This window comes from Desmodus rotundus, chromosome 12 (assembly GCF_022682495.2).
Source record: "Desmodus rotundus isolate HL8 chromosome 12, HLdesRot8A.1, whole genome shotgun sequence".
Taxonomy (NCBI): Eukaryota; Metazoa; Chordata; class Mammalia; order Chiroptera; family Phyllostomidae; genus Desmodus; species Desmodus rotundus.
This window is the reverse complement of record NC_071398.1, coordinates 46,015,517-46,039,024: the sequence shown is the minus strand read 5'-3', so window position 1 is coordinate 46,039,024 and position 23,508 is coordinate 46,015,517. Positions and strand designations below refer to the sequence as shown.

The following is a 23,508-nucleotide window of genomic DNA, read 5'->3' as shown; positions in this document are numbered from 1 at the left end:
GGCGGGCGGCGGGGTGTCTGGCTGCGCTCCGCTTCCTCCCACAATCCCGTGCAAATGCAAAAAAAAAAAAAAAAAAAAAAGAGAGGGAGAAGGAGAGACCGACAGCGCAGGCAGGGCCCGAGGGTGTAGGGCGCAACATTTGTACAGAAAACCAGCTCCACTACGCGCAGACGCGCCTGGGTCACAGTTATTTATTTTTTTTGCATTGTTTCACTTTTTATGGTTTCTTTTCCAAAGGGTTTTTATTTAAAGGGAAGAGCTCAACTTCAACCCCCCGAATGCAATGCGAGCCCGTCCCCAACGAGCTCGGTTGCAAATATACCCCACTCCCTTTCCCTGGGTTGCAAAGCGCCCCTGTACAAGCACGAAGACATGCGTGTGCACGGGCGGGGCTCTGCGCGTGTGTGGCCCATGCCACTGGCGAGAGATAGCCGTGTTAAACCTCACACGCTAGTATGAACACCTGGCCTGTGCGCCTGGGTCAGAGTTTCCACCGCAAGCCTACCCAGAGGGCGGGGCTGGCGGATACCCCCAAGGTCAAGAGAGCCTGGGGTGCCGGAACGCGGGAACACTTTCGTCTGGGACGTGCGTGTATCCGTACGCGGCGGAAACACGTGTGCCAGGACAGGCCTCGGGCCGGACGACCCCTACTCCCACCCCACCCTCCCTCTCCAAGCTCAGCTTCGCAGTTTAAGAGGCTTGAGGGCTTCCGGAATCCGGTGTGAATCTGGGGCACAGTTCGGGGAACCCCAGCTCCGAAGCAGCTCTTCAGCGAGGACTCTGGAGGCTGCATGGGGAGGAGCACAGTGGGGAGTCAAAGACCCGGCTGTTTTCCCTTTTTTCCACCCTGAACAACCTAGACCATTCCGACCCGCCCGAGCGTCTTAGCCAATCTCAGACCCTCTGGGCAGAAGACCCACCCTCCTCAAAAGCTCCACACTCACAGCGCTGGGCCACGCCCCCAGACTATTGCACAAGGCTCCGCCCCCGCGCTCAAACCTCGCCCGGAATAATAAACTCAAAATTCCAAGTCCCGCCCCTGAGCCCACGCCCCTCCTCCAGCAGTGCCCTCCCCTCTGAGCCCCGCCCCCCGGCAGAAGCCCAGTTCCATACCTGGAGTAGGGGGGCGGAGGTGCGTCGTGCACCCCAGAAGCCGCTAAAGCCTGTTCGTAGGTGGGGAGGCCTGGGGGTTTGGGTAGCGGCAGAGGCGTTGGCGGGCCCGGAGAGCTCAGGGGACTGAGAGGGTTGATGAGCTCGGCCCTGGGGGGATAGAAGGTGCACAGTTAACAAGATAGAAAGACTTGGGAGAGGAATGGAGGACTTAGGGAGACAGAGACTCTAAGAGTGGTAGGGAACTGGTGGACCAAGGAGTAGGAGGGTCACCTTCAATCTGACAAGCAGCAGAGCACCTCAAAATGACAGACAGATGCACAGGGACAGGCAGACCCAGAAATCAACAACTGCTAAGAGAGACACACAGGTACTCCAGATACGGGCAGAGTAATGGAGAAAAAGACAGCCTTCCAGAGAGGCAGGTGACCACTCACAGAAACAGACACAACACAGAGATACCCATTTCCAATAAACTCTTCTTAAAGGTCCCCCGATCCACTATACTTCCAAGACTGGCACTCCAGGACCTTCTTAGACCCTGCCGCTGAGAAAGACACACCCAGGCAACTCCTACAGGCACATACAAACATGTGCTACACCCTTTACCACGGAAACTGACATACCACGGACACCCACAGACACGCACAGATCACAGGCTGCCGCCTCACCAGATCCGACATTCACAGAGTGATAATCACGCAGAGACCTGGTACTGTAAAGACAGGCAGCAAATACTGACTGAGCTCCCACTGTGTGCTAGGTGCCGAGGATCCAGTCGGACAGACAGGCAGATGCCACAACTACACACACTCACAAACTCACTCTCCACATGACTGTCTCCTCAGATCTTTCATCAGCAACCGCCTGCCCCCATCTCCTTAGGTGACCTTTCTCTCCAGCCCTCCAGCCCCTCCTCTGTGGAGCCCCCTTACTCTTGCGGACTGGGTTGCTGGCCTCGTCTCCGATGCCAGTGCAGATACCAAAAGGCTCCCAGGCCAGCCAGCACAATGAGCAGGATGCCGGATGCCAGCCCCACCACCAGGCCCGCTACGTCCACTCGTCCGCGCCCTGTGGAAAAGGGGGGCGGGAGGGAGCCACTGCCTCAGGGGCTGCCACCCACACCAACGTCCAAATGCCTCTCCCCTGAGAGAGGCACAGTGGCCAAGAAGCCAGGCAGAGCTGAGGCAACATCCTGGCTGTGAGTGACCTCAGACAAGTCACCTCACTCATTGACCCGAGTGTACAATGGCACCATAACCCCTCTCTGCCAGGTTGCAAAAATTCAATGAGATTAAACACAGAAAAGCCCTACAATAATTTCATCTGGCACTAGAAAACGTGCCAGCTGTTATCCCCATGATAATAGAGGCCCCTCCCCCGACATCGGGTGGTTCGAGACCTGTCTAAGCAATCCATGTGACGAGACTGCAGGTGACGCACTACAGGTGGGGTAGGAAAGTCCTGGAGCCAACTCTCAAGGCTCCCACACTGAGAGGTGGAGTGGTTCCCGTATTTTATCTGGCAGCCCTGCTCCCTCTGGAAGGCAGCCCGTTTTACCAACCAGGCTCCTGAGGTGCAAGGTCTCAACTCTGCAGGAAGAGAAGCACCCACAGGAAGGCTTTCGAATTTACCAGAAGGCTAGAAAAATATTAATTTATCGATGGAGGAATTTAGGATGTCCAGAACTCATATGGCCCCTTGCCTAAGGTGTGGTGCCTTTGACAGTCCCAGGCTTTCAATCCGAGGAGAAGGGGGTGGGGGCGCTGCAGGGAGGACTCCAGCTTCCAGAGGCCTTGCTAGGTCTTACCGCTGGGGAGACCAACTTTAACAGAGCGTGGGGGACTTTCCTCAAACGGTAAACCCCAGTGCTTGAGCCCTCTTAGCAAAATGCTGCACTTAGGAGGCAGGCCCTCTGACATGTTTCAGGTGGATTCAAGGAGCCATCAGACATCCAAAGGCCTGTAGAAAGGCATTTACCTCCCCTAGCAACCAGGCTCCAATGTGAGGACTCCAGCCCAGACCTAGGGCCTGTTGCTAAGGTACATCAACCCCTAGCAACCAGGCCACAAGGGGGTGGGGCATCTGGTGCCTGGAGGGGTGTCCTCTGGTGGGCAGGAGGCCTTGGGTCCTGAGCCTGGCTAGGTGTGGTTGCTAGGGAGAAAGCCTCCTTAGCAACCAGGCCCAGGCTGGGATGGGGCTGTGGGGGAGGGGGAGCCAGCCAGGTAGTGAATGCTGCGGGCTTCCTAGGCCCGGCCTGGCCAGCGCCCTGTTGCTAAGGAGCAGCCCTTCCCCCGCCTTAGCGGCAAGGTTGCAGCCCTGACAGAGCCTCAGAACTTAGAGAAGGGTTTGAGGGTGGGCAGACTGGTCAGGTGAGGAGGCACAGGCTTCCATAGTCTGGCCAGGCCCAGTTGCTAAGGAGCAGCCCCCCTAGCAACCAAGCTGCAGCAGAGGCTAAGGCTCTGGACTCCAAAGAGCAGCTCAAGTGGGCCAGCAAGTCCGAGCCAGAGGCCTGAGAGGTCCCAGGCTGTAACTCCTCTCTCCACCCTCACTTCCTGCTTTCTGGAAACATGGGACCTTTTGGAATGAGATGTGGTGGGTTCCTCAGACCCCAGGCTAGTCTTCAAAGACAGGAAGCTCTTAATCACCACCTCTAGGAACTCAGGAATCAGAGAATTTGGGGTGGGACTGTTGGTTCAGCCTCCATGGAAAGGGGCTGCCTTAGCTTCACAGAACAAGAGGACTTGGCCTCCCACTCACCTGCTTTGCCATTGTAGATGTACGACTCCCAAAAGCGCTCCTTGAAAAGGTGGGAGTAGAGAAGGGGGAAAGACAGCCATCAGCTGGGAGATTCTGTGCATCCCAACCAGCCCGCCCAGACTTCCGAGACCAGAGGGTAGAAGTCACTGAAGAGCAGGACCCTTCCCCGGCCCACCAGGCCCTGGAGAAACAGGGGCTCCAGGACTCCCAGACCCTCACCGTCCGAGTATTGTCCTCAAAGTACTCCCGGGCCTCCTCCCAGGAACACTTCTCCTCATAGCACTCCCGTTCCAGGTTCCCCGGCACGAACAGCTCCAGATCCCAGTGATTGGCTCGAGGAACTCGTCGACGGCTACCCAGGAAGCTCTGGGCCTCTGGGGAGTCCATGAAGACCTCTGCGCCCAAAGGACAGGACAGACAGAAAACTGGAGGACCAGAGACATGGAGGAATCTGAACCCCAGGGGAGGAAAGCTATGGGGCCCTGGGGTGGCTGGGCACTAGAGGCAAGGGGTCCAGAGTTAGGGGAAGGTGGGTGTCAGAGCCTGGACACCAGCTCTTCCCCCAAACACTCACCTTGGTCTTGCTCTGCACTGGATGAGGTGTCCAGCCAGGTGGTCAACCCCAAGTACAGCAGCAGCAGAGAGGGGTGGCCCCTGCCCCTCATATTTTGTGGACACCTGGAATGAAGCGTGGTGCAGATGACAAGTGCCTCAGCCCCTGAAGGTCTCCCTGCCTGGACTCTGTGGCCCGTGAATTGTCACGTGAATAATAGCAGGAACTGCCATAGTCCGTGTTCTGGGCCAGATGCTGTTCAAGGCAGTTTACTTCTATCAACTCAATTTAATTTTCACAACAATGCTATTGTTATCGCTACTTTATAGATAAGGGAACTGAGGCACAGAGAGGTCAAAGAACTTGCCCAAGGTCTTACAGTTTGCAAGATTCAGAAGCAGGATTTGAGCAAAGGCAGCGCAGGCCAGCAGAGACCAGCAGGAAGCTGATCTTTTGCATCCTCTGTGTTTTCAGCCCCCAGTACAGTTTTGGCACATAGTAGGTACTCATCAACATGTCCACTGGCGGTGAGGATTCCTTTCTTCTTGGTAATTTCCACACATAGCTCTATGTCTCTCTGCCTATTGCCACATCCAGCAACAGAGATCAGAGGTTATGGGAGAGGCAAGAATAGGGGTCTAAATTCTTGGGTCCAGTGCCCTGGACTCCTGGATTTAGGGGCCCTGAATTTTGGGACCCAGAGGGGCAAGGAGCCAGGAAGCCAAGGTCCCCAAACCAGGCTCTGCCTCCAGGGACATTCACTTACCTGCCCAGACTTGTGAACACTGTCCCCTCCTCCTTAACCAGGGCCTCCTAGGCCAGGTGCGGCCCGCTGCGTCGAGGAGCAGGATAGAGGGGAGGGAAGAAAAAGGAGGGGTGCCCCCTGCTCCCGCTCCCTGTAATCCTCCCCGATCGGGGTTTCTGGCAGCGGGGCGGGGTTTGCGACTACCTGTCCTGGGCGGGACTCAGGTAAGGGACAAAGTATTTAAAGGGACCTTATGATGAAGGCCCTAAGGTTCAGAACCCCATAGGGAGGCCAGGTTCCCCGACACCGTGGGACACTTAGAGAACTGGATAGGCCCCTCCTCCGCTCCTCCCGTTTCCCCAATGGGAGCTCGCCCAGCCGAGCTAGGGAAATAAACGTCTAGGTCTGCAGGTATCTAGATATCTACATATTTAGAAACTGGCGGGACCTGTATGCCTTGGTCCCTAGAGGTGGGTGTAATGCAGTAAATTTCTGTTTCCTGGAGTGATTTGAACGGCTTCGACTTGAGATTTCTCCTTTGCTCCGTTTATAAAACAGGGACAGAGGAATTGTCCCCTCTCAATTGTCTCTTCATTGCAAGAAAAGTGGATATACTCGAGGAAATGGGTCCCAGTTTCTGGGGGAAGTGACTAGTCCTCAAACTCTGGCTTGGGGAGAGGAAAGCTGTGGGTACAAGCAGGAAATCGCCTGCCCCGGTAAATGCCTAGTAGATACTAAGCGTACCCCATATTCATCCTAGCTTCCCTAACCGGAACCTTCGATCTGTCGCTCACATTTCTGGAGGGAGAAAGAGAACAAGGGAGGACTTACCGAGCCAGATGACGTACCTCCGCAACTAGGGGCAGCTCTATTTCCGGTTTCTTTCTCCTCGCGGAAGTGGGCGGAACTAAGAGGCAAAACAACGCTCTTTTCCGGGGTACGGGGAACAGTTGAAGAATCAAAGACGGAACAAGGAGTCACTAGTGAGGTGAGTTCCAGGTGGTGGAGAGATAGTGTTGCTGGGATCGCCTTCCCGCGGGCTAGAGCCCTGGGGTCCTGAGGTAGGGACATCTAGTCGTCTCTCAATGTCTCTTAAATGTCTCTTAATTTAGAGCAATCTCCCCTCTCCTCCACTCAAGGTGTAATCGATTCACTGAAGAAACTGGGCCAGTTATTTTGTTGATCATCCCATCATCCGGATTTGTCTTTTTGCTTCTTTGTAATCTCATTTCACTGATTCCAGGGGTCAGCAAACCAAACTCAAATCCTGCTGGCCTCTTTTTCCATCACCGTTGTCAGTTTTAGAAGAGTTTCACCACTCATAAAGAAACCTAGGACCCATTAGCTGTCACTCCCCATTGTACACCCCACGCAGCTCCAGGCAGCCACCAATCCACTTTGTCTCTGTGGATTGACCTAATCTGGGCATTTCTCATAAATGGAATCATTTTTCTCTCTGGCTTCTTTCACTTAGCATAATGGTTTCAAGGTTCATCCATTTTGTAGCATGTATTAATTTATATTTTATTTACTTATTTTTTTAGAGAGAGGAGAAGCAAAGGAGAAAGAGAGAGAGAGAAATATCAATGTGTAGTTGCCTCTCCTGTGCCCCCCCCCCCAACTGGGGACCTGGCCCGCAACCCAGGCATGTGCCCTGACTGGGGTTCGAACCAGCGACCCTTTGGTTCTCAGGCCCCTGCTCAATCCACTGAGCCACACCAGCCAGGGCTACTTTTTTCTTTTTATGGATGATTAATATTCCTTTGTAGGAGATATACATATCATATTTTGTTTATCCATTTATCAACCGATGAACATTTGGGTTGTTTCCACTTGGGGGCTATTATAAATAATGCCGCTATGAACATTTGAGTATAACTGTTTGTGTGAACATGTGTTCATTTCAATTCCCCTGGAAGTGGAACTGCTGGGTCACCTGGTAACTCTCTGTGTCACCTCTGGAGGACCTGCCACAGTTTTCCAAAGTGGCTACTCCATTGTACATTCCCGACCTCAGTGTGTGAGGGTCCCACTTTATCCACACTTCTTCTCTGCTGTTTTTATTGTAGTCATTCTAAATGGGTATGAACTGGTATCCCATTGTGGTTTTGATGGCGTTTTGTCGTAGATGAGTGATATAGAGCCTTTTTTCATGTGCTTTTTTTTTAATCAAAGGTTTTATTTATTTTTAGAGAGTGGGGAAAGGAGGGAGAAGGAGAGGGAGAGAATCATTCATCAGTTGCCCTGGCCCATAACCTAGGCGTGTGTCCCGACCAGGAATCGAACTGGCGATCTTTTGGTCCGCAGGCCAGCTCTCAATGCACCAAGCCACGTCAGCCAGGGCTCATGTGCTTCTTGACCATTTGTATACCCTCTTTGGAGAAATGTCTATTCCGAGAATTTGCTCATTGTTTTAAAGATTTAATTTATTATTTATTTTTTAAAGAGGGGGGAAAGGAAAGGAGAGGAACATCGATGTGAGAGGAGAAAAGAAGACTAATATTCTGTGCCCTGTGACGGTTATGTGTGATTCAGATATCAGTGTGCATAAAGACAGTTTTATTAGAACACAGCCATGCCCAGTCACCTACAGAGTGTCTCCAGCTGCTTTTGCCATACAAGGGGAGTTGAGTCGTCGTGACCCTGTATGGCCCGCAGAGTTGAAAAATCTTTCCTATCTGGCCCTTTTTGGTGACAACCCGTTACATCCTGTGACTTCCTAAAAACAGGAAATTACGTCTAAAGTGTTGATTCCTCCCCCTGGCCACGTAGCTCAGTTGTAGCAGCATCCAGATAGGCCAAGGTTGCAGGTTCCATCCCCAGTCAAGACACGTACAAGAATCAACCAAGGAATGCATCCATAAGTGGAACAACAAAGGGATGTCTTTTCTCTCTTGCTCTCTGATTGATAAATTTAAAAATAATAAAAATAAAAGCTTGATTACATTTAGGTTCAGCCATTTTGACATGAATACTTCAGAATTGGGAGCTTCATGTTGCCTAATGCCTGGTTGTCCCCACTTTTGGGGTGCTGAGATTGTTGGGGAAACTTCAGGTGGTGTTTATGGACTTCATGTTTGTCCCCTCCCCCAAGATTCATGTGTCGAAGCTCAACCCCTAGCCAGCATGAGTATTTGGAGATAGGGCCTTCATGGGAGGTGCTAAGGTTATATGAGGTCATTAAGCGTGGAGTCCTAACCCACAGGGTTGGGTCCTTGGAAGAGGAGCACCGCCAAAGAGCGCCCTTTCCGCTCTGTGAGGGCGCACCAAGGTGGCCAGCCATCTGCAAGTCTGGAAGAGAGTCCTCCCCAGAACCTGACCACGCTGCTACCCGGATCTCGGGCTTCCAGCTTCCAGAACAGGGATAAAATAAACGTCTGTTGTTGCAGCCACCCAGTCGATGGTATTTTGCTTTGGCAGCCCTAGCTGACTGATGCAGATAGGAACAATGCAAACCTACCACTGCAAAGTTACAGCTTTGTCCTTTCTACTAGAAAGTGGGAGCACCCTGAGAATATCCCGTTCCCAGGGGAAGGGAGGGGAGAGAGAGAGAGAGAGGTAGGGAAACATCAATGTGTGGTTGCCTCTCACGTGGCTCCCACTGGGGACCTGGCCTGCAGCCCAGGCATGTGCCCTGACTGGAAATCGAACCGGCAATCCTTTGGTTCACAGCCCGCGCTCAATCCACTGAGCTACACCAGCCAGGGCCAGCAGTTTGGTTTTTGTCTTGAGCCAAGTCCAGGAAGCCGTTGAAGGTAGTGATTTAAAGTTCTGTTTCGAAATGCCCATTGGGGCTGTTCTCTTAAAATTTTTTTTTCAAAATTTTTATTGATTTTAGAAAGAGAGAGAGAAACTTCAATTTGTTGTTCTACTTATTCATGCATTCGTTGGTTGATTCTTGTAAGTGTCCTGAACTGGAATCGAACCCACAACCCTGGAGTATCAGGACAATGCTCTAACCAACTGAGCTACCCAGCCAGGGCTGGGCATCTCTCTCCTTACCTACAAACTGTGGAGAACCTTCCTCCGGCAGCTGTCACAAGGACTGAGTGCCTTCAGATGGGGCAGGTGCTTTGCACAGGACCCGGTACATAACTGTTTGAAGGATATAATGATCATTTCTATTCTTCGAGTGCTTTTGTAATAAATGTATTGGTTAGTTGGGTGACCAGTTCATTGATCAGTCACTTCCCCTGGCATTGGAAGTGGTGAACGGATCCCGTTGTGGCATCTTTGAGCCCCCCACCCCCCAGCTGTCAGACGATGCTGCTATCCAGACGGGAGTCTGACCCGGGCCCTCTTCTAGGGGCTCCTGACCCAGAGGAGGAAATACTGAGGGGGTGGTGTCTATAGTGGAGGTAACTCAGGGCATTGTCAGAGCTCAAGGAACACCTGACTGAGCCCAGAGAGACAGGATTTCCAGGGTGCACACCGGCAGTCCCATTCCAAACTGAGATTCCAGCACAGTGCCCCAGGCTGCCTGCAGCCAGGCAGAACAGCGATGGTCAAGTCCGGGCTTGGATACCTGCGTCAAACCCCTGCTGCACGACCTTGGGCACCTTCTCTGTGCCTCTGTCTTCCTGTCTGTAGCAACCGTTCGGGTTGTTGTGGAATTCGGTGGAGATAATACGTGTAAAATGCTTAGAACAGGGCCAGGTTCACTGAACCATTTATTTATTTATTTAATGGCTTAAATAAATATCAGCCATTATTAATAGAAAATCTCAGAGGCTTGCATTTGCTCTTTGGGAATTCTCATCCACTTTCAACAGGTCCCGTTGTGTCTGTGATGTCCTTCAATGTAATGAACCTTCTGAATGTCTTTAACACAGAGGCCTCTGCCCCCTGGGATGGCCTTCTAGGGAGAGAGGCTTGTAGTACTTTCAGGGTGTCAAAGGGATCACTGAGCCCGCCAAGTGGTTAAGAACCACGGGTCCAGGATTCAGCCCTGACTGATGTGGCTCAGTGGATGGAGCGCCGGCCTGCGAACCAAAGGGTTGTAGGTTCGATTCCCAGTCAGGGCATATGCCAGGGTTGCAGGCCAGGTCCCCAGTAGGGGGCATATGAGAGGCAACCACACATTGATGTTTCTCTCCCTCCCCTCCCTCCCTCCCTTCCCCTCTCTCTAAAAATAAATAAATAAAATATTTAAAGAAATGTAAAAAAGAATAGCTGGTGTTGCTTTGATGTGTCCCCTCGGAAACACTAGTGACAGCAGACGTCCCCAGGTCTGTTTCCTGTTTTGAAACTGGCCTCACTGGAGAGACAAGGTAGCCTGGTGGCCGGAAGCTCAGCCTCTGGCACTGCCACCTGCCACCTCCCTTGGCCACTGGTTCGGAAACTGTTTGGTCTCAGGATCTTAAAAATCATCGAGGGTTCCAGTGAGCCTTTGTTGGTCTGAGTTCTGTCTTTTAAGACTTTCCCTGTCAGAAATTGAAACATATTAAAACCTTTTTAAAAGACTTTATGTATTTATTTTTAGAGAGAGGGAAAGGGAGGAAGAGAGGGAGGGAGACATTGACTGGTTGCCTCACACACACCCCCCGCCTGGGGACCTGGTTCCCAACCCAGGCGTGTGCCCTGACTGGGAATCAAACTGGTGACCTTTTGGTTTGCAGGCAGGTGCTCGGTCCAATGAGCCACACCAGCCAGGACACAGAACACATTTTTAAAGCCCAAGCACGCATTTGCTTAGCCTTCAGAGTGACGACGTCCTCGCATATCACACAGCCTCTGGAAAACGCCACTCAACGCTCACGGAGTTGTTCCTAAGAACAACAAAGGCAAATTTTGTTCTAGAGTCACAGAAACAGTTTTGTGGACCCCCGGAAAGTATCTCAGGGGCCACTGAGAACCAGTGCCCTAGGCAGATGGCCTCCCTTCTGAGCCTCTTTGCCTCTCTGTAAAGCGGAGATGGTGACAGGACAGACGGAAGGTGCTTGAGCTCCGAGGCTGGGGAGATGGGGGTGGGGAGAGTTGGCACGTGGTCAGGGGTCAAGCGGCGCCCCTCATGATTATTCCCATCATGGCTGGCCAGGTTAAAAAAAATGCTCCCTCTCTAGCTGTTCCTCTCCCTCGGAGGAAAAATGTCCCCGTCTGTGAAGCCAAAGACGTAGAAGTACCCTGTTCTTGGCCACAAGACAAGCAGCTCAGCGCCAAATACCGCAGAGGGTCAAGGCAGTTGACAACTAAGAATAGAGTGGGGAATTTGTCCATGAGGAGGTCAACTCGACCTTCCTGAGTGGTAGTAGGGGGGCTGGGCGGAAGCCAGGGGGCCAGAGCGGAGGAGCGGGTGGCAGGTGAGCCGAGGGGAGGCGGCAGGTGCTGGGCACTTGCTCCAAAGCTTGGGGGCGAGGGGCAGTTGGAGGAGGGGGCTGTGGGTTCCGTTGGGATGCTTCACCGAGGTTCGCTTCCGCAAGCAGCACACTGGCCATTTCAGGGGGGAGAGCTAAGCCCTGTATCCATCAGGGAGGTTGGATATGACGAGGATGCATGCGTTTGTTAAAACGCATCAAACTGCATCCTTGCGGTCTGTGCATCTATTCCATCGTCATACAAACGCATGACGAGGATGCATGCGTTTGTTAAAACGCATCAAACTGCATCCTTGCGGTCTGTGCATCTATTCCATCTAAATCTACAGACAAAAATTGGCTTCTGGGAAGAAGTCACCAGTAGGGGGCGAGCGAGATCCGTAGCTCAGAGAGAGGTTTGTGTTTTCAAGGCTTGGAAGTGAAAAGCAAGTTTCTGAAAGTAACGAGAAAGGGGGAAATAAAGATAAAGTTGCTTTTCACATTTTGGGAGCTCTTGGTTATGTGCTCCCCTTACCCCACCCTCATTCCACGCCACCTCTGCCTCTGGATCCTCCTTAACACCAGAGAGCCAGAGAGAATACTTCCCGAACACCCGCTGTGTGCCAAGCTCCGCACGTGACCACATTTAGCCGCCACAGTCATCCAGTCCCGTCAGCTAGGTCCCCTCACTATCCCCATTTCTTACCAAAGGACACTGAGGCTCAGAAAAGGGAGATCACCAGCCCTGGCCGGGTGGTTCCGTTGGTTGAGCATCGCTCTGTACACCGAAAGGTTGCCGGTTCAATCCCAGGTGGGAGAACTTCCAAGGGGCAAGACTGATGTTTCTCACATCGATGTTTCTCTCTCTCCCCCCCCCGCGCCCCCCTTCCTCTCTCTCTGGAATCAATGGGCATGTCCTCGGGGAAGGATTAAAAAAATAAGATAAAAATAAAGGAAAAGGAGATCACCAGTCCAGAATCACAAGTGAGTGGAGGGCCAGCCTTGCACTCAAGCCCACGCAGGTCATATTGCTTAATCCTCCACCCATATTCGCCCATATTACCGCCCCCCTTGTCTCATTAATGGATTCTTGCTTGTCCCCTGGTCAGTCCCCTCCCTACAGGGCAACCACTCTGATATGTGTGATTCTTTTGTCTGCAGGATTCTTTAAAACGTATCGTTTGGGCACATGTAGATGGTTAGTGATCTCCTTTCGTTTCTTACTTTTTGCACCCAGCATTGTGTTTTTAAGATCTATCCATAATTTTTTTAACTTAATTTTATCTTCTTTCATGTTTTTAAAAGATTTTATTTATTTTTAGACAGAGGGGAAGGGAGGGAGAGAGGGAGAGAAACATCAGTGTGTGGTTGCCTTTCATGCACCCCCTACTGGAGACCCGGCTGGCAACCCAGGCATGTGCCCTGACTGGGAATCGAACCTGCAACCTTTGGGTGTACAGGATGATGCTCCAACCAACTGAGCCACCCGGCCAGGGCAGCTGGATTTTTCATGTTGATTTGCCAGAGTTCCATGGACCCTCAGTTCTACTCTGATGCTTCTTTTGAAACATGACGGATAGATGTGAGCCTGAGGCAGATTTCACCTTTGGTTACGTGTGAATTCACCCACCAGAAGGCCTAGGAGAACCCGGAATCTGTGCTCAGGTGAATTGAGTACATTGGCAGGCAGACCACACTTGCGCATGTGCCCTGAACATCGACCAGGCGCCTCTGCACCCCACGTGGCCTGTGCGGAGCCACACCCACCCACGTGGGTACTAGCCCTTCCCTTCAGATTTCAGCTAACTCCTCCCACCACCTCCCACTAATTCATAAAGCACACCCCCACAGACACCACGCCTACAGTAAGTAAGCAAACTTCAGGTCTTTTTCAAGGTAAAGTGACGTTTCTTTTTTGGAATGTGTAGGGACGTCTTAAGCATTTACCTTGTATAATACTGTCCACCCCTGCCCCACTGCCAGCTTCCCTCCCTGGGGCACAGATCAGCTCCTGTGGCCACCACAGCCCCCCACCTGTCCCTCCCCCCCCAGGATGACTCGGCATGGCAAGAACTGCACGGCGGGGGCCGTCTACACCTACCACGAGAAGAAGAAGGACACAGGTACTGGGCTGGGAGGGGGACTGATGTGTCTCGAAGTCACCACCGCACATGGCGCCTCTCCGTGTGAGCTCTCTCCCCCAACTGATGGTCACGACCACATCATCCACGTGACCCAGCAACCCTGTCCCCACATCCCGTGTGATGGGCACCGCGTTAAGCACCTCTGTACGTGAACTCATCTAATCCTCCAAGGGAAGGGGGCGCTGTCACCATAGCGACATCCCCTAGGAAGACAGGAAGGCCCAGAGAGGTTCAGGCTCTCCAGCTCAGTCACAGAGCCAGAGGGCCCTCTAGGGATTAACACCTTCCTGTGGGTTGGGCAGCCCTTGTCCCTAACTCCGAGGCACACAGACACACAGCCCACTCTTGACTGCCTGTTTCTCTGAGTCCGCTCACCTCCCACCGCTCTCTGTGCCTCTCTCTCAAAGTCTGAGAGAGGCACATCTCCCGTCTCTCCACCCCTTTTCTGGTCTCTGCCCCCAGCGGCATCAGGCTACGGGACCCAGAACATACGACTGAGCCGGGACGCCGTCAAGGACTTTGACTGCTGCTGCCTCTCTCTGCAGCCCTGCCATGACCCCGTCGTCACGTGAGCGGGGACTGCGGGTGGCGAGGGCCAGGGCACCCTAGGGAGGGGTCTGTAGGAGTGGGTCTGGCCACCCGCACAGCCAGGGAGCCATGGGCAAGCCATCTGCCTCTCTGATTCTCAGTGTCCTCGTCTGAGAGGTGGCATGATCCTGCTACGTTTCCCGGGGCAGTGTGGGAAAGAATACGCCTGTAATAGAGGGGCGGGCTCCCAGAACATCGACTGGCCCCTCACGACAGCTCACACGCGGAGCCCTTACCGTTCCTTACCTGCCTCTGGGGACCCAGCACAGGCTTCAGCGGGATCTGAGTACGAGGTCCTTAGCTCAGTGACAGACTATGTGCCCGATTACAGGACTATTATGAGGCAGTGATGACAGCAGACTGTGCTTCAGGGTCCCCCCCACCACCTTCATGTTCACTGGTTCCCTCCCAGGGGTGTCCAGCCTTTGGGCGTCTCTGGGCCGCACTGGAAGAAGAGTTGTCTTGGGCCACACATGAAATACATTGAAACACGTAATCACACACACAAAAAAGTCTCATAATGTTTTAAGTAAATTTATGATTTTGTGTTGGGCCGCTCACGGTCCGTGGGCCCCAGGTTGGACACCCCTGCGGCCTAGAAGGACTGGTAGAACTCAGCAGAGCTGTCACACTTACAGTGACAGTTTGTTACAGTGAAAGGGGACAGATTCGAACCAGCAATGGGGGAAAGACACATGGAGACAGAGTCCAGGAGAGACCAGAGGCCAGCTTCCGGTTGTCTCTCCGGTGGAGCCACACTTGATTCTTCCAGCAGTGACATGTCACACCTCACATGGAGTGTCACCCGCCAGGGAAGCTCACCTGGGCCTTGGTGTGCAGGGTTTTTACTGGAGACTGGTCACGTAGACACGACTGGCCACCATGCGGCTGACCTTGGCCTCCAGCCCCTTCCGAGATCATGTTGATACCACACGGCCCAGCCCCACCCCCGCCAAGGTGAACAAAGACACCAGTTCAGGCAGGACACTCCAAGGCCTGAGAGGTTCCCTCCCAGGAGCTCATCAAGGGCCAGCCCAGGCCCGCCAAGTCAGCCTTCACCATATGAGATTCTTCCTACATGTCATAGGGCATCACGCAGCCAGGAGAGTTAACAAGCTGAGCCCTGAGACAGCGGCTGCCCATGGAATGGTCTGTGGGTGCCCAGGCCAGGGAGCCGGGGTTTGCCTTGTGCTCGTGAAGCCCTGGCTGAGTGGCCTGGGTCAGAGCCGTGTATCCCATCCCTTTCTCTCTCGGCAGCCCCGATGGCTACCTGTATGAGCGCGAGGCGATCCTGGAGTACATTTTACACCAGAAGAAGGAGATCGCCCGGCAGATGAAGGTGATGAGGATGATGAGAAAGGCGCACAGGGTGTGTGGGTGGTTTCCATGCCCTGCTCTCAAGCAGAGCCCCGCCAGGCCTCCTCCTAGCTCATTGTCCCCTGGCTGCCCGCAGGCCTACGAGAAGCAGCGCAGCGCCCGGCGGGAGGAGCAGAAAGAGCTGCAGCGGGCCGCATCGCAGGACCAGGTGCGGGGCTTCCTGGAGAAGGAGGCGGCCATCGTGAGCCGGCCCCTCAACCCCTTCACGCCCAAGGCCCCCTCAGGGAATGGCTCAGGTGAGGGGGAGCAGGTTTGCAGGTGGGTGGGGGACCCCCAGGGCCAGGTACTTACCTAGGTGCAGAATGGGAACCCCTCTGCTCTGCCCCCTGTAGATGATGCCCAAGCCGGTCCCAGTGCTGGCCCCGCGGGCAAGGACAAGGACAAGGACAAGGACAAAATGCTGCCCAGCTTCTGGATACCGTCGCTGACACCCGAGGCCAAAGCCACCAAGCTGGAGAAGCCGGTGAGCACCCCAACAAGCGCCCCTGCGCCCACTGTGCCAGGGTCCCGAGGGCACCCTCCCCTCCATCACACGGACGCCCCCACACCCTCCGCAGCCCGCCGAGCTCTGCCTCTCTCCCGCTCTCCTAGTCGCGCACCGTGACCTGCCCCATGTCTGGGAAGCCTCTGCGCATGTCTGACCTGACGCCTGTGCGCTTCACACCTCTGGATGGCTCCGTGGATCGTGTGGGGCTCATCACACGCAGTGAGCGCTACGTGTGCGCCGTGACCCGCGACAGCTTGAGCAATGCCACGCCTTGCGCGGTATTGCGGCCCTCGTGAGTCACCCGTGAGGGGGTACACACGTGGGTACATGGGGGAGCGGGGAGCAGGCTGGGGGTGTGGCTCTCCCTCTGGGGCGGGGCCTCTGATCGGTGGCCCCACCCTTCCCCTCACCACAGTGGGGCCGTGGTCACCCTTGAGTGCGTGGAGAAGCTGATTCGGAAGGACATGGTGGACCCAGTGAACGGGGAGAAACTCACAGACCGCGACATAATCGTACTGCAGCGGGTGAGCAGGGCCCCTTCCACGGTACCTTCCTCCCAGTCCCCTCTCTAAGGCTCCGCCCCTCACCTTCCCATTCACCCTCTCCTACCCCCGGACACCGCCCTTCTCCCCAAAGACCCGCCCCCTCTAGGCCTGCCCCTGCCCCATATGCCCAGGCCCCGCCCCCACCCCTCCTAGGGTGGGAGGTCCTGTCTCACATTGCTGGCTTTGGACATCCCCACCCGCAGCCCGCAGTCTGCCTTCACGTCTGCCTTCCCCTTCCACCAGGGCGGCACCGGCTTTGCGGGCTCTGGAGTGAAGCTGCAGGCAGAGAAGTCGCGGCCTGTGATGCAGGCCTGAGAGCCTGGAGACCAAATAAAGGCCTTGGAAGTGGCCGTGCTGCACCTTCATTCGCAGCGGGAGCCCCGGGGACCTGCCCGCCTGCAGGCGAGGAGGCTCTCATGCTGGAATGACTCGAGTTTGAAAGCGTGGGCTGAGAGTGTTTCGTGTGGTCGCAGGTTAAGAGTAAAACCTGAGTTGAATGCAAAGGCACAGCGTTGACATTGATTAAGACTGGCCAGAGGTTGAAGTCCCAGCCGCCATTCTATGAAGGTGCCGCCGTAACAAGCTGGATAGGACCCCCTTTGCATCCTTCTGGGTTAGGCCCAATTCAAAGTCTATGAGATGCCCAAGAATACCTCTGCCAGAGTCAAATGTGGTAACACACCCAAAGGAAATAGCGTTCTTTCAGAGAGCAAGAGGCAGGCAGTCTAGAGGTGGCCAGGAACACCCCCACCCCCCCACTGACTGCAGGAGGGCGAGGAGGAAGAGGAAACCGCAAGTGCAAAGGACCAGAGGCAGAAGCACTGGCAGGTTTGAGGAGCTGAGCAAGTGAGGGGGAGGGGGTGGGAGAAGAAGACAGAGGCCTGGGCCTGGTAGACCTGCGTGGGGTTCTGGCTTGGCTAGGGCCGCAGGCACAGCCCTTAAAGCTTTGTGTTGAATAACCTTTGGGTCACCAAAGCATCCCTGGGCAGGGTAGAAAGGAGAACATCCAGTCCAGCAAAGATTAAAAAAACAAAGACTTAACCTTTGCTCCTTCCTGAGTGATCCCTAGGTCCTGTCCTTCCGGGCCTTTCTCCGCATGCGTGCGCGCCAGTTTTTCAGCCAAAGTGAGATCTCGGTGCTCAGACCATCTGCCTTGGCATTTTCGTAAAAGCGTTTCTCAAATAATGTCCAGATGGGACTCAAAGGACCAGGAAGTGTCCCGACTGCTATTTGGTCAAGTCCCCCACTCCCACCCCCACCCCGGGTGCAGGGCAGGGTGGTGCATCTGGCTGCACGGAAAGGTTTTAGTAGGAGGGTTAGGTGGGCTTATCATTGCACCCTCAGAAGCCCCCCAACCCAGTGTTTCTCCCCTAGGCACTTCTAGAACATTTCCTTGGTCCCTAAGGGCACTCACACCCCACTCTTGGGCCCCTAGTCCCTGGAAACTGGCCCAGTTGCCTCTAACCTTCAAGGAGCCCTGGCTGTGTGGACCTGGCCACCTACAGTCCCCTTGAATACTCACCACAGTCTTGGGACAGGGATGCCCGCGCACATTACCCAGAGCCCCCCATCCTCCTCCTCTTCACCGAGCACCCTCTAGCTTTTTCTCATAAGTTCTCAAGGACTCTAATCTTGTTTCTTTGTGGTGCACAGCACCCCCCATGCCCCAAACCACTTCAAGGATTTCCATCTTGGCACCCTTATTTCCACAAGGAACCGAAATTCAGCTCTATTCACAAGTCAGGCCCTTTGCAGGAAGGGGCTGGGGGTGTATGTGAAGGTCCTTGCTCCAAAAACTAGGTTCCCTAAGCTTTCGAAGGGAACAAGAAGAGGAAGCAAGAGTGGTACAGCACAAGAGACAGGAAGTGGAAACAAATCTTGCCTTTTCTCAGCAGAGGTTCCCTAGACACGGAAGTTTAAGAGCAGAAGAAGTGGGCGTGCTGGGGTGCATCCCGGGTGGGGCATGCCTGCTGGTGGCTGCAGCCTCAACAGGCCCACAGCAGCACTTTTAGACCTTTGCAGTTACTGCTGTGGCCGCTGTGGCTCAGCTGGTTGGAGCATCGTCCTCTGGACAAAGGGTCTCAGGTTTGATTCCGGTCAGGGCATGTGTCCCGGCTGTGGCTTCGATCCCAGGTTGGGGTACCTATGAAAAGGCAGACAGTCGCTGTTCCTCTCACACATCAATGTTTCTCTCTTTCCCTACCTCTCTCTTGAAAAAGCACTGAAAAAATGTCCTCAGGTGAGGATAAAAAACAAGAAAAATAAAAATAGCCCTGGCTGGTGTGTCTCGGTGGATTGAGCACTAGCCTGCGAACCAAAGGGTTGCCCGTTCAATTCCCAGTCAGGGCACACGCCTAGGCTGTAGGCCAGGTCCCCAGTAAGGGATAACCACATACTAACCTTTCTCTCCCTTGCTTTCTCCCTCCCTCCCTCTCTCTCAAAAAATAAATAAATAAAATCTTTTAAAAAATAGAAATAAAAAAGACCATTGCAATTATTTAGTAAGACTTTTAAGTAGGGAGATTAATTCTGGAAAAAGGGAAACCATAGGGACTGGGAGCAAATCCTTGGTTGCCAGGAGAGGAGGGGATTTGACTACAGAGGGTGGGTTGGCATGAGAGTCTGGGGGGTTGATGGGACTGTTCTGTGTCTTTTTAAAAAAAAATATATATATTTTATTTTTAGAGATGGGAAGAGAGGGAGAGAACCATCAATGTGGGATTGCCTCTCACGTGCCCCCTACTAGGGACCTGGCCCACAACCCAGGCATGTACCCTGACTGGGAATCGAACCAGTGACCCTTTGGTTTGCAGGCCGGTGCCCAATTCACTGAGCTACACCAGCCAGGGCTATATCTTAACTATGGTGGTGGTTACATGACATGTGCTAGCACCTTCCATGCAGCATCATTTTTTAGACAAAAGACAAGAAACAATCGAAATGTTGGTCAGGAAAGAATGAGCTAAATTATCTAGGGGAGGATAAAGCAGCTGTTAAAAAAAGACAGGAAATGAAGACAGTCTTTATGGACTGAATTGAAACAGTCTTCAAAATGTATTCTTAATTATCTCATTAAAAAAAGTAAATTTAGCGCTGGCTGGTGGGACTCAGTGGGTTGAAAGCCTGCCTGCAACACAACGGGTGGCTGAATTGATTACCGGTCTAGGGCACATGCCTGGGTTGCGTTGCGAGCCAGCTCCCTGGTAGGGGGCGCACAAGAAGCAACCACACATTGATGTTTCTCTCCCTCTCTTTCTCCCTCCCTCCCCCTCTCTAAAAAATAAATAAATACAATCTTTAAAAAAAAGATGAATTTAAGATTGGAGGGTTCTGCCCTGGCTGGGTTTGCCCAGTCGGTTGGAGCGTCATCCCGTACACCAAAAGGTTACGGGTTCAATTCCTGGTCAGGGCACATACCTGGGTTTGGGTTCAATATCTGGCCTGGGTGTGCACAGGAGGCAACCAATCGATGTTCCTCTCTCACATTGATGTTTCTCTCCCCCCTCTCTTAAATCAATAAACATATCCTCAGGTAAGGATTTTTTTTTTAAATAATAAAATCAGAGGATTTTGTCTCAAAAACAGTAATTTTAAGGAAATCAAGAGAAGCCCTGACTGGTTGGCTTAGTGGGTTGGGTGTCTTCCCATGAACCAAAAGGTTTCCGGTTCGATTCCCAGTCAGGGCACATGGGAGCACGTGAGAGGCAACCAATCACATTGACGTTTCTTGCCTCTCTCCTTCTCTTCTCCTCTCTCTAAAAATAAGTAAATAAGATTTTTTTAATAGAAAGCCTCTTTGGAAAATTACCATTATTTAAAAACAGAAAAGAAGAGGTAAAAATATTTTTAGCCATCTACTATCATATCTATTAAAAGAAAAAGAATTGGAGTATATTTACTTAAATCTCTGTAAATTCTCTCTGGAAAGAAATACTGGCCATGTGTGAACTTGGTGGGAGGAAGACTTCATGTTTAAACATTTTATTTTTGATTTAGAGAGAGGGGACGGGAGGGAGAAAGAAAGGGTCAGAACATTGTGCCCCTGTGGACTGAACCTGCAACCCAGGTGTCCTTTCGGTTTGCAGGACGATGCCCAATGAACTGAGCCACACCGGCTGGGGCAGAAAACTTCATTTTTAGTATATAGTATGTTGTATATTTAGAATTTTGTATTCTGTGAGTATATTGCCAATATTTTTAAATAACCAAAATGTGCTAAAGATTTTTAAAATACTTCTGGGGAGAATCCCTAAGAGTGATGAGGTGCAGGGCAGCTTGCCTTCAAAGGTTGTGTACAAGTAATTTGTCACTGTGTGTGAATATTTTAACGTTTAAAAAAAATCTATGAAATTGCCCTACTTCATAAACCAATTCTCCTGCAGCCACTAGGGGGCAGTATGTTATCATAACTAAAAGTTTGGAATCCACACATTTGGATTCAAATTCCAACCTTCCCCAAGGTAACAGTCACACATTGTGGATAAATCAGAAAACAATTAACTAAAGGCACTGGAAATTGAACAGAAACAGGCAGACACGGGATAGGAACTGAAAGAAAAAGGAAAGGCAGAGGGTGAGTTTCTTGTTTGTACACCTTTCGACCTGAGGCAGGCTGAACCACCAGAGGCAGCTTAACACCAAGGGAACACGCCACAGGCTTCCTAGGTTGAAGCACCACAGCAACAGGAAACTGAGGGATAAATCTGGGAAAGAGAGGGATTATCCCAAATATTTTATGGGAACTCTGCTCAAATACCTAGCTGACCCTGAACCAGACTCAGAGGGTTCACTTCAGGAAGCCCTACCAAACCTAAAAGCAGTGAACTGAAGTGTAAGCTAAAATTTCACAGGAGAGAGAGATTACAGTGGAGTCCAACCAAAAGAATTGTATGTTTATATTCCTGAAGCAAAAAATTGTAATGTAATTGTGATTGTAATTGTAATTGTGAATGTAAAAAACAATTACATTTACAACAACATAAACATACTTAGCGATACATTTAACAAAAGATAGCCCTGGCTGGTGTGGCTCAGTGGGTTGAATGCCAGCCTGTCAGGGCACATGTCTGGGTTGTGGGCCAGGTCCCCGGTAGGGGGCGCATGAGAGGCAACCACACACTGATGTTTCTCTCCCTCTCTTTCTGTCTCCCTCCCCCTCTCTCTAAAAATAAATGAATACAATCTTAAAAAAAAAAAAAAAAAAGATATAAGGCCTTCACCCTGAAACCCACAAAACATTCCTGAGAGGATTTCAATACATAAATCAATGGGAAGACGTACCATGTTCATGGATTGGGAGACTTAATAGTAAGATGTCGGTTCTCCAGACACGAGTGTGTAGCAGCAATTTTCAACCTTTTTCATCTCGCGGCACACATAAACTGATTACTAACATTCTGGGAACACTAAAAACACATTATTTTTTGCTGATCTAACTAAAAAAATAGGTTGAATCTGGATTCACTCACACCGGACAGCTATTGTTGCTGGCTGCTGGCTGCTGTCATTTCTTTTATCTGACGATCTAAGAGAAGAGGTCAAGGCCCCTAATAGTCACTTACTGCATGTTTTAGAGCCCCTTGTGGCACACCGGTGGAAAATCACCGGCCTATAGGGTTACAGCCTCACCCTACAGGCATTTCCATCTCTTTCCCTCCCAGAAGGAAAACAAAAAAATCATTGAATATGGGGGCATCTATGACTTAACATACAAAGGCGATTTCTTTTTCTCTTTTAGTTGCTTCTGATGTTTTCCATGAGCTTTATTTTTAAGAGCGATTTTAGGTTTACAAAAAAATTAGTGAAAAGTACAGAGTTCCCATATACCCCTTCACCCCACTCCCACTTCTTCTATTGTTAACATCTTGCATGCATGGGGAGCTTTGTTATAATTGGTAAACCAATATTAATACAGTATTTTTTTTTTTTACTTTTTTCATTTATTTTCAGAGAGAAGGGAAGGGAGGGAGAAAGAGAGGGAGAGAAACATCAATGTGTGGTTGCCTCTTGTATGCCCCCAAACTGGGGGACCTGGCCTGCAATCCAGACATGTGCCCGGACTGGGAATTGAACCAGCAACCTTTTGGTTTTCAGGCCGGCACTAAATCCACTGAGCCACACCAGCCAGGGCTTAATACAGTATTATGAACCAAAGTGCATAGATATTAAGGGTTCACTCTTTGGCACATTCTACAGGTTTGACAAATATGAAATAACATTAAAGCACCATACAGAACCCATTCACTGCCTTAAAAATCGGGGGGACTTTTGGAAGGCAAACCTGGAAGTCTACCATGCATAAGAGTGGACGCATCATAGACAGCTGGGTGAATTTTTACACCCTCAGGGAAGCTCCCAGCTCAAGCTCAGCCCCCCAGAACCCGCCTGAGGTTCGCTGCTGTCCTCCCCAAAATGGGAACCAGCCTGACTTCCGATCCCTAGCTTCGTTTTTTGCCTGTTCTTGAATTTCCTATCAATGGAATCACATGGCGCGCGATCCTTTGCGTCCGGCTCCTTTTGCTCAGCATAAGCTTTGTGACGGTCCCCCGTGCCAGTGGGGGCCTTGAGATTCCCCCTTCCTCCTTCCTGTGCTTTTCCCTGGCTGAGGCCCCACCATGCACTTACCCCTTCGGTAGGTGAGCAGGTGGGTTGTTTCGAGTTTAGCACTATTGTGATTAAAGTTGCTACGAACTTCATTTTGGTGACTTACTTTCCATTGGGAGCTACCAGGAGAGGAATCGCTGGGATCCACTACAGAGAATTTAAGGGGGGCTCATGGGACTGCAGGAGGAATACAAGCCTGTCATGGCCTCCTCCTTTCACCGCTGCCTCAACTCAGCAGCAGAGACCGTCATAACCTAGGCAGTTCACACCCGTCCTCTGCTCAGGACCCTCCAGGGGCCCCCA

At 52.0% G+C, this 23,508-nt stretch overlaps 2 protein-coding genes across 7 annotated transcripts; one reads left to right on the top strand and one right to left on the bottom strand.

Annotated features, from left to right (window-relative positions):
- Positions 1-175: 175 nt before the first annotated feature.
- On the bottom strand, positions 176-5,933 carry PRRG2 (proline rich and Gla domain 2). 4 transcript variants are annotated; one of them, XM_045200245.2, is made up of 8 exons: positions 5,190-5,933; positions 4,803-5,004; positions 4,445-4,548; positions 4,090-4,295; positions 3,871-3,910; positions 2,046-2,181; positions 1,114-1,260; positions 176-787 (listed from the first exon to the last, which is right to left on the bottom strand). In XM_045200245.2, the coding sequence occupies exons 2-8, from the start codon at positions 4,937-4,939 to the stop codon at positions 769-771; spliced, it is 789 nt and encodes a 262-aa protein (XP_045056180.1). In that variant the 5' UTR covers positions 4,940-5,004; positions 5,190-5,933; the 3' UTR covers positions 176-768. The 4 variants fall into 4 exon arrangements, with proteins under 4 accessions (XP_045056180.1, XP_024422174.1, XP_045056181.1 ...); XM_024566406.3 differs by having other exon boundaries at positions 4,090-4,265; positions 5,190-5,925; XM_045200246.3 differs by lacking the exon at positions 4,803-5,004 and having other exon boundaries at positions 5,190-5,616.
- A 76-nt stretch (positions 5,934-6,009) lies between these two features.
- On the top strand, positions 6,010-17,643 carry NOSIP (nitric oxide synthase interacting protein). 3 transcript variants are annotated; one of them, XM_024566405.4, is made up of 9 exons: positions 6,010-6,156; positions 13,514-13,584; positions 14,068-14,173; positions 15,451-15,532; positions 15,647-15,806; positions 15,903-16,033; positions 16,162-16,349; positions 16,473-16,581; positions 16,846-17,643. In XM_024566405.4, the coding sequence occupies exons 2-9, from the start codon at positions 13,515-13,517 to the stop codon at positions 16,915-16,917; spliced, it is 918 nt and encodes a 305-aa protein (XP_024422173.2). In that variant the 5' UTR covers positions 6,010-6,156; position 13,514; the 3' UTR covers positions 16,918-17,643. The 3 variants fall into 3 exon arrangements, with proteins under 3 accessions (XP_024422173.2, XP_045056178.2, XP_045056179.2); XM_045200243.3 differs by having other exon boundaries at positions 6,056-6,156; positions 13,445-13,584; XM_045200244.2 differs by lacking the exon at positions 6,010-6,156 and adding an exon at positions 6,207-6,229.
- The last annotated feature ends 5,865 nt before the right edge of the window (positions 17,644-23,508 follow it).

Excerpts from the sequence above, each read along its gene's own strand:
- NOSIP (XM_024566405.4), top strand. The coding sequence starts at position 13,515 with ATGACTCGGCATGGCAAGAACTGCACGGCGGGGGCCGTCTACACCTAC. Across the intron at positions 14,174-15,450 it reads TGCCATGACCCCGTCGTCAC|CCCCGATGGCTACCTGTATG; the intron begins GTGAGCGGGGAC and ends CTCTCTCGGCAG. Across the intron at positions 16,034-16,161 it reads CCACCAAGCTGGAGAAGCCG|TCGCGCACCGTGACCTGCCC; the intron begins GTGAGCACCCCA and ends CCGCTCTCCTAG.
- PRRG2 (XM_045200245.2), bottom strand. The coding sequence starts at position 4,939 with ATGTTGATGAGTACCTACTATGTGCCAAAACTGTACTGGGGGCTGAAA. Across the intron at positions 4,549-4,802 it reads GCTTCTGAATCTTGCAAACT|GTGTCCACAAAATATGAGGG; the intron begins GTAAGACCTTGG and ends GCTTCATTCCAG. Across the intron at positions 1,261-2,045 it reads CAGCAACCCAGTCCGCAAGA|GGCCGAGCTCATCAACCCTC; the intron begins GTAAGGGGGCTC and ends CTATCCCCCCAG.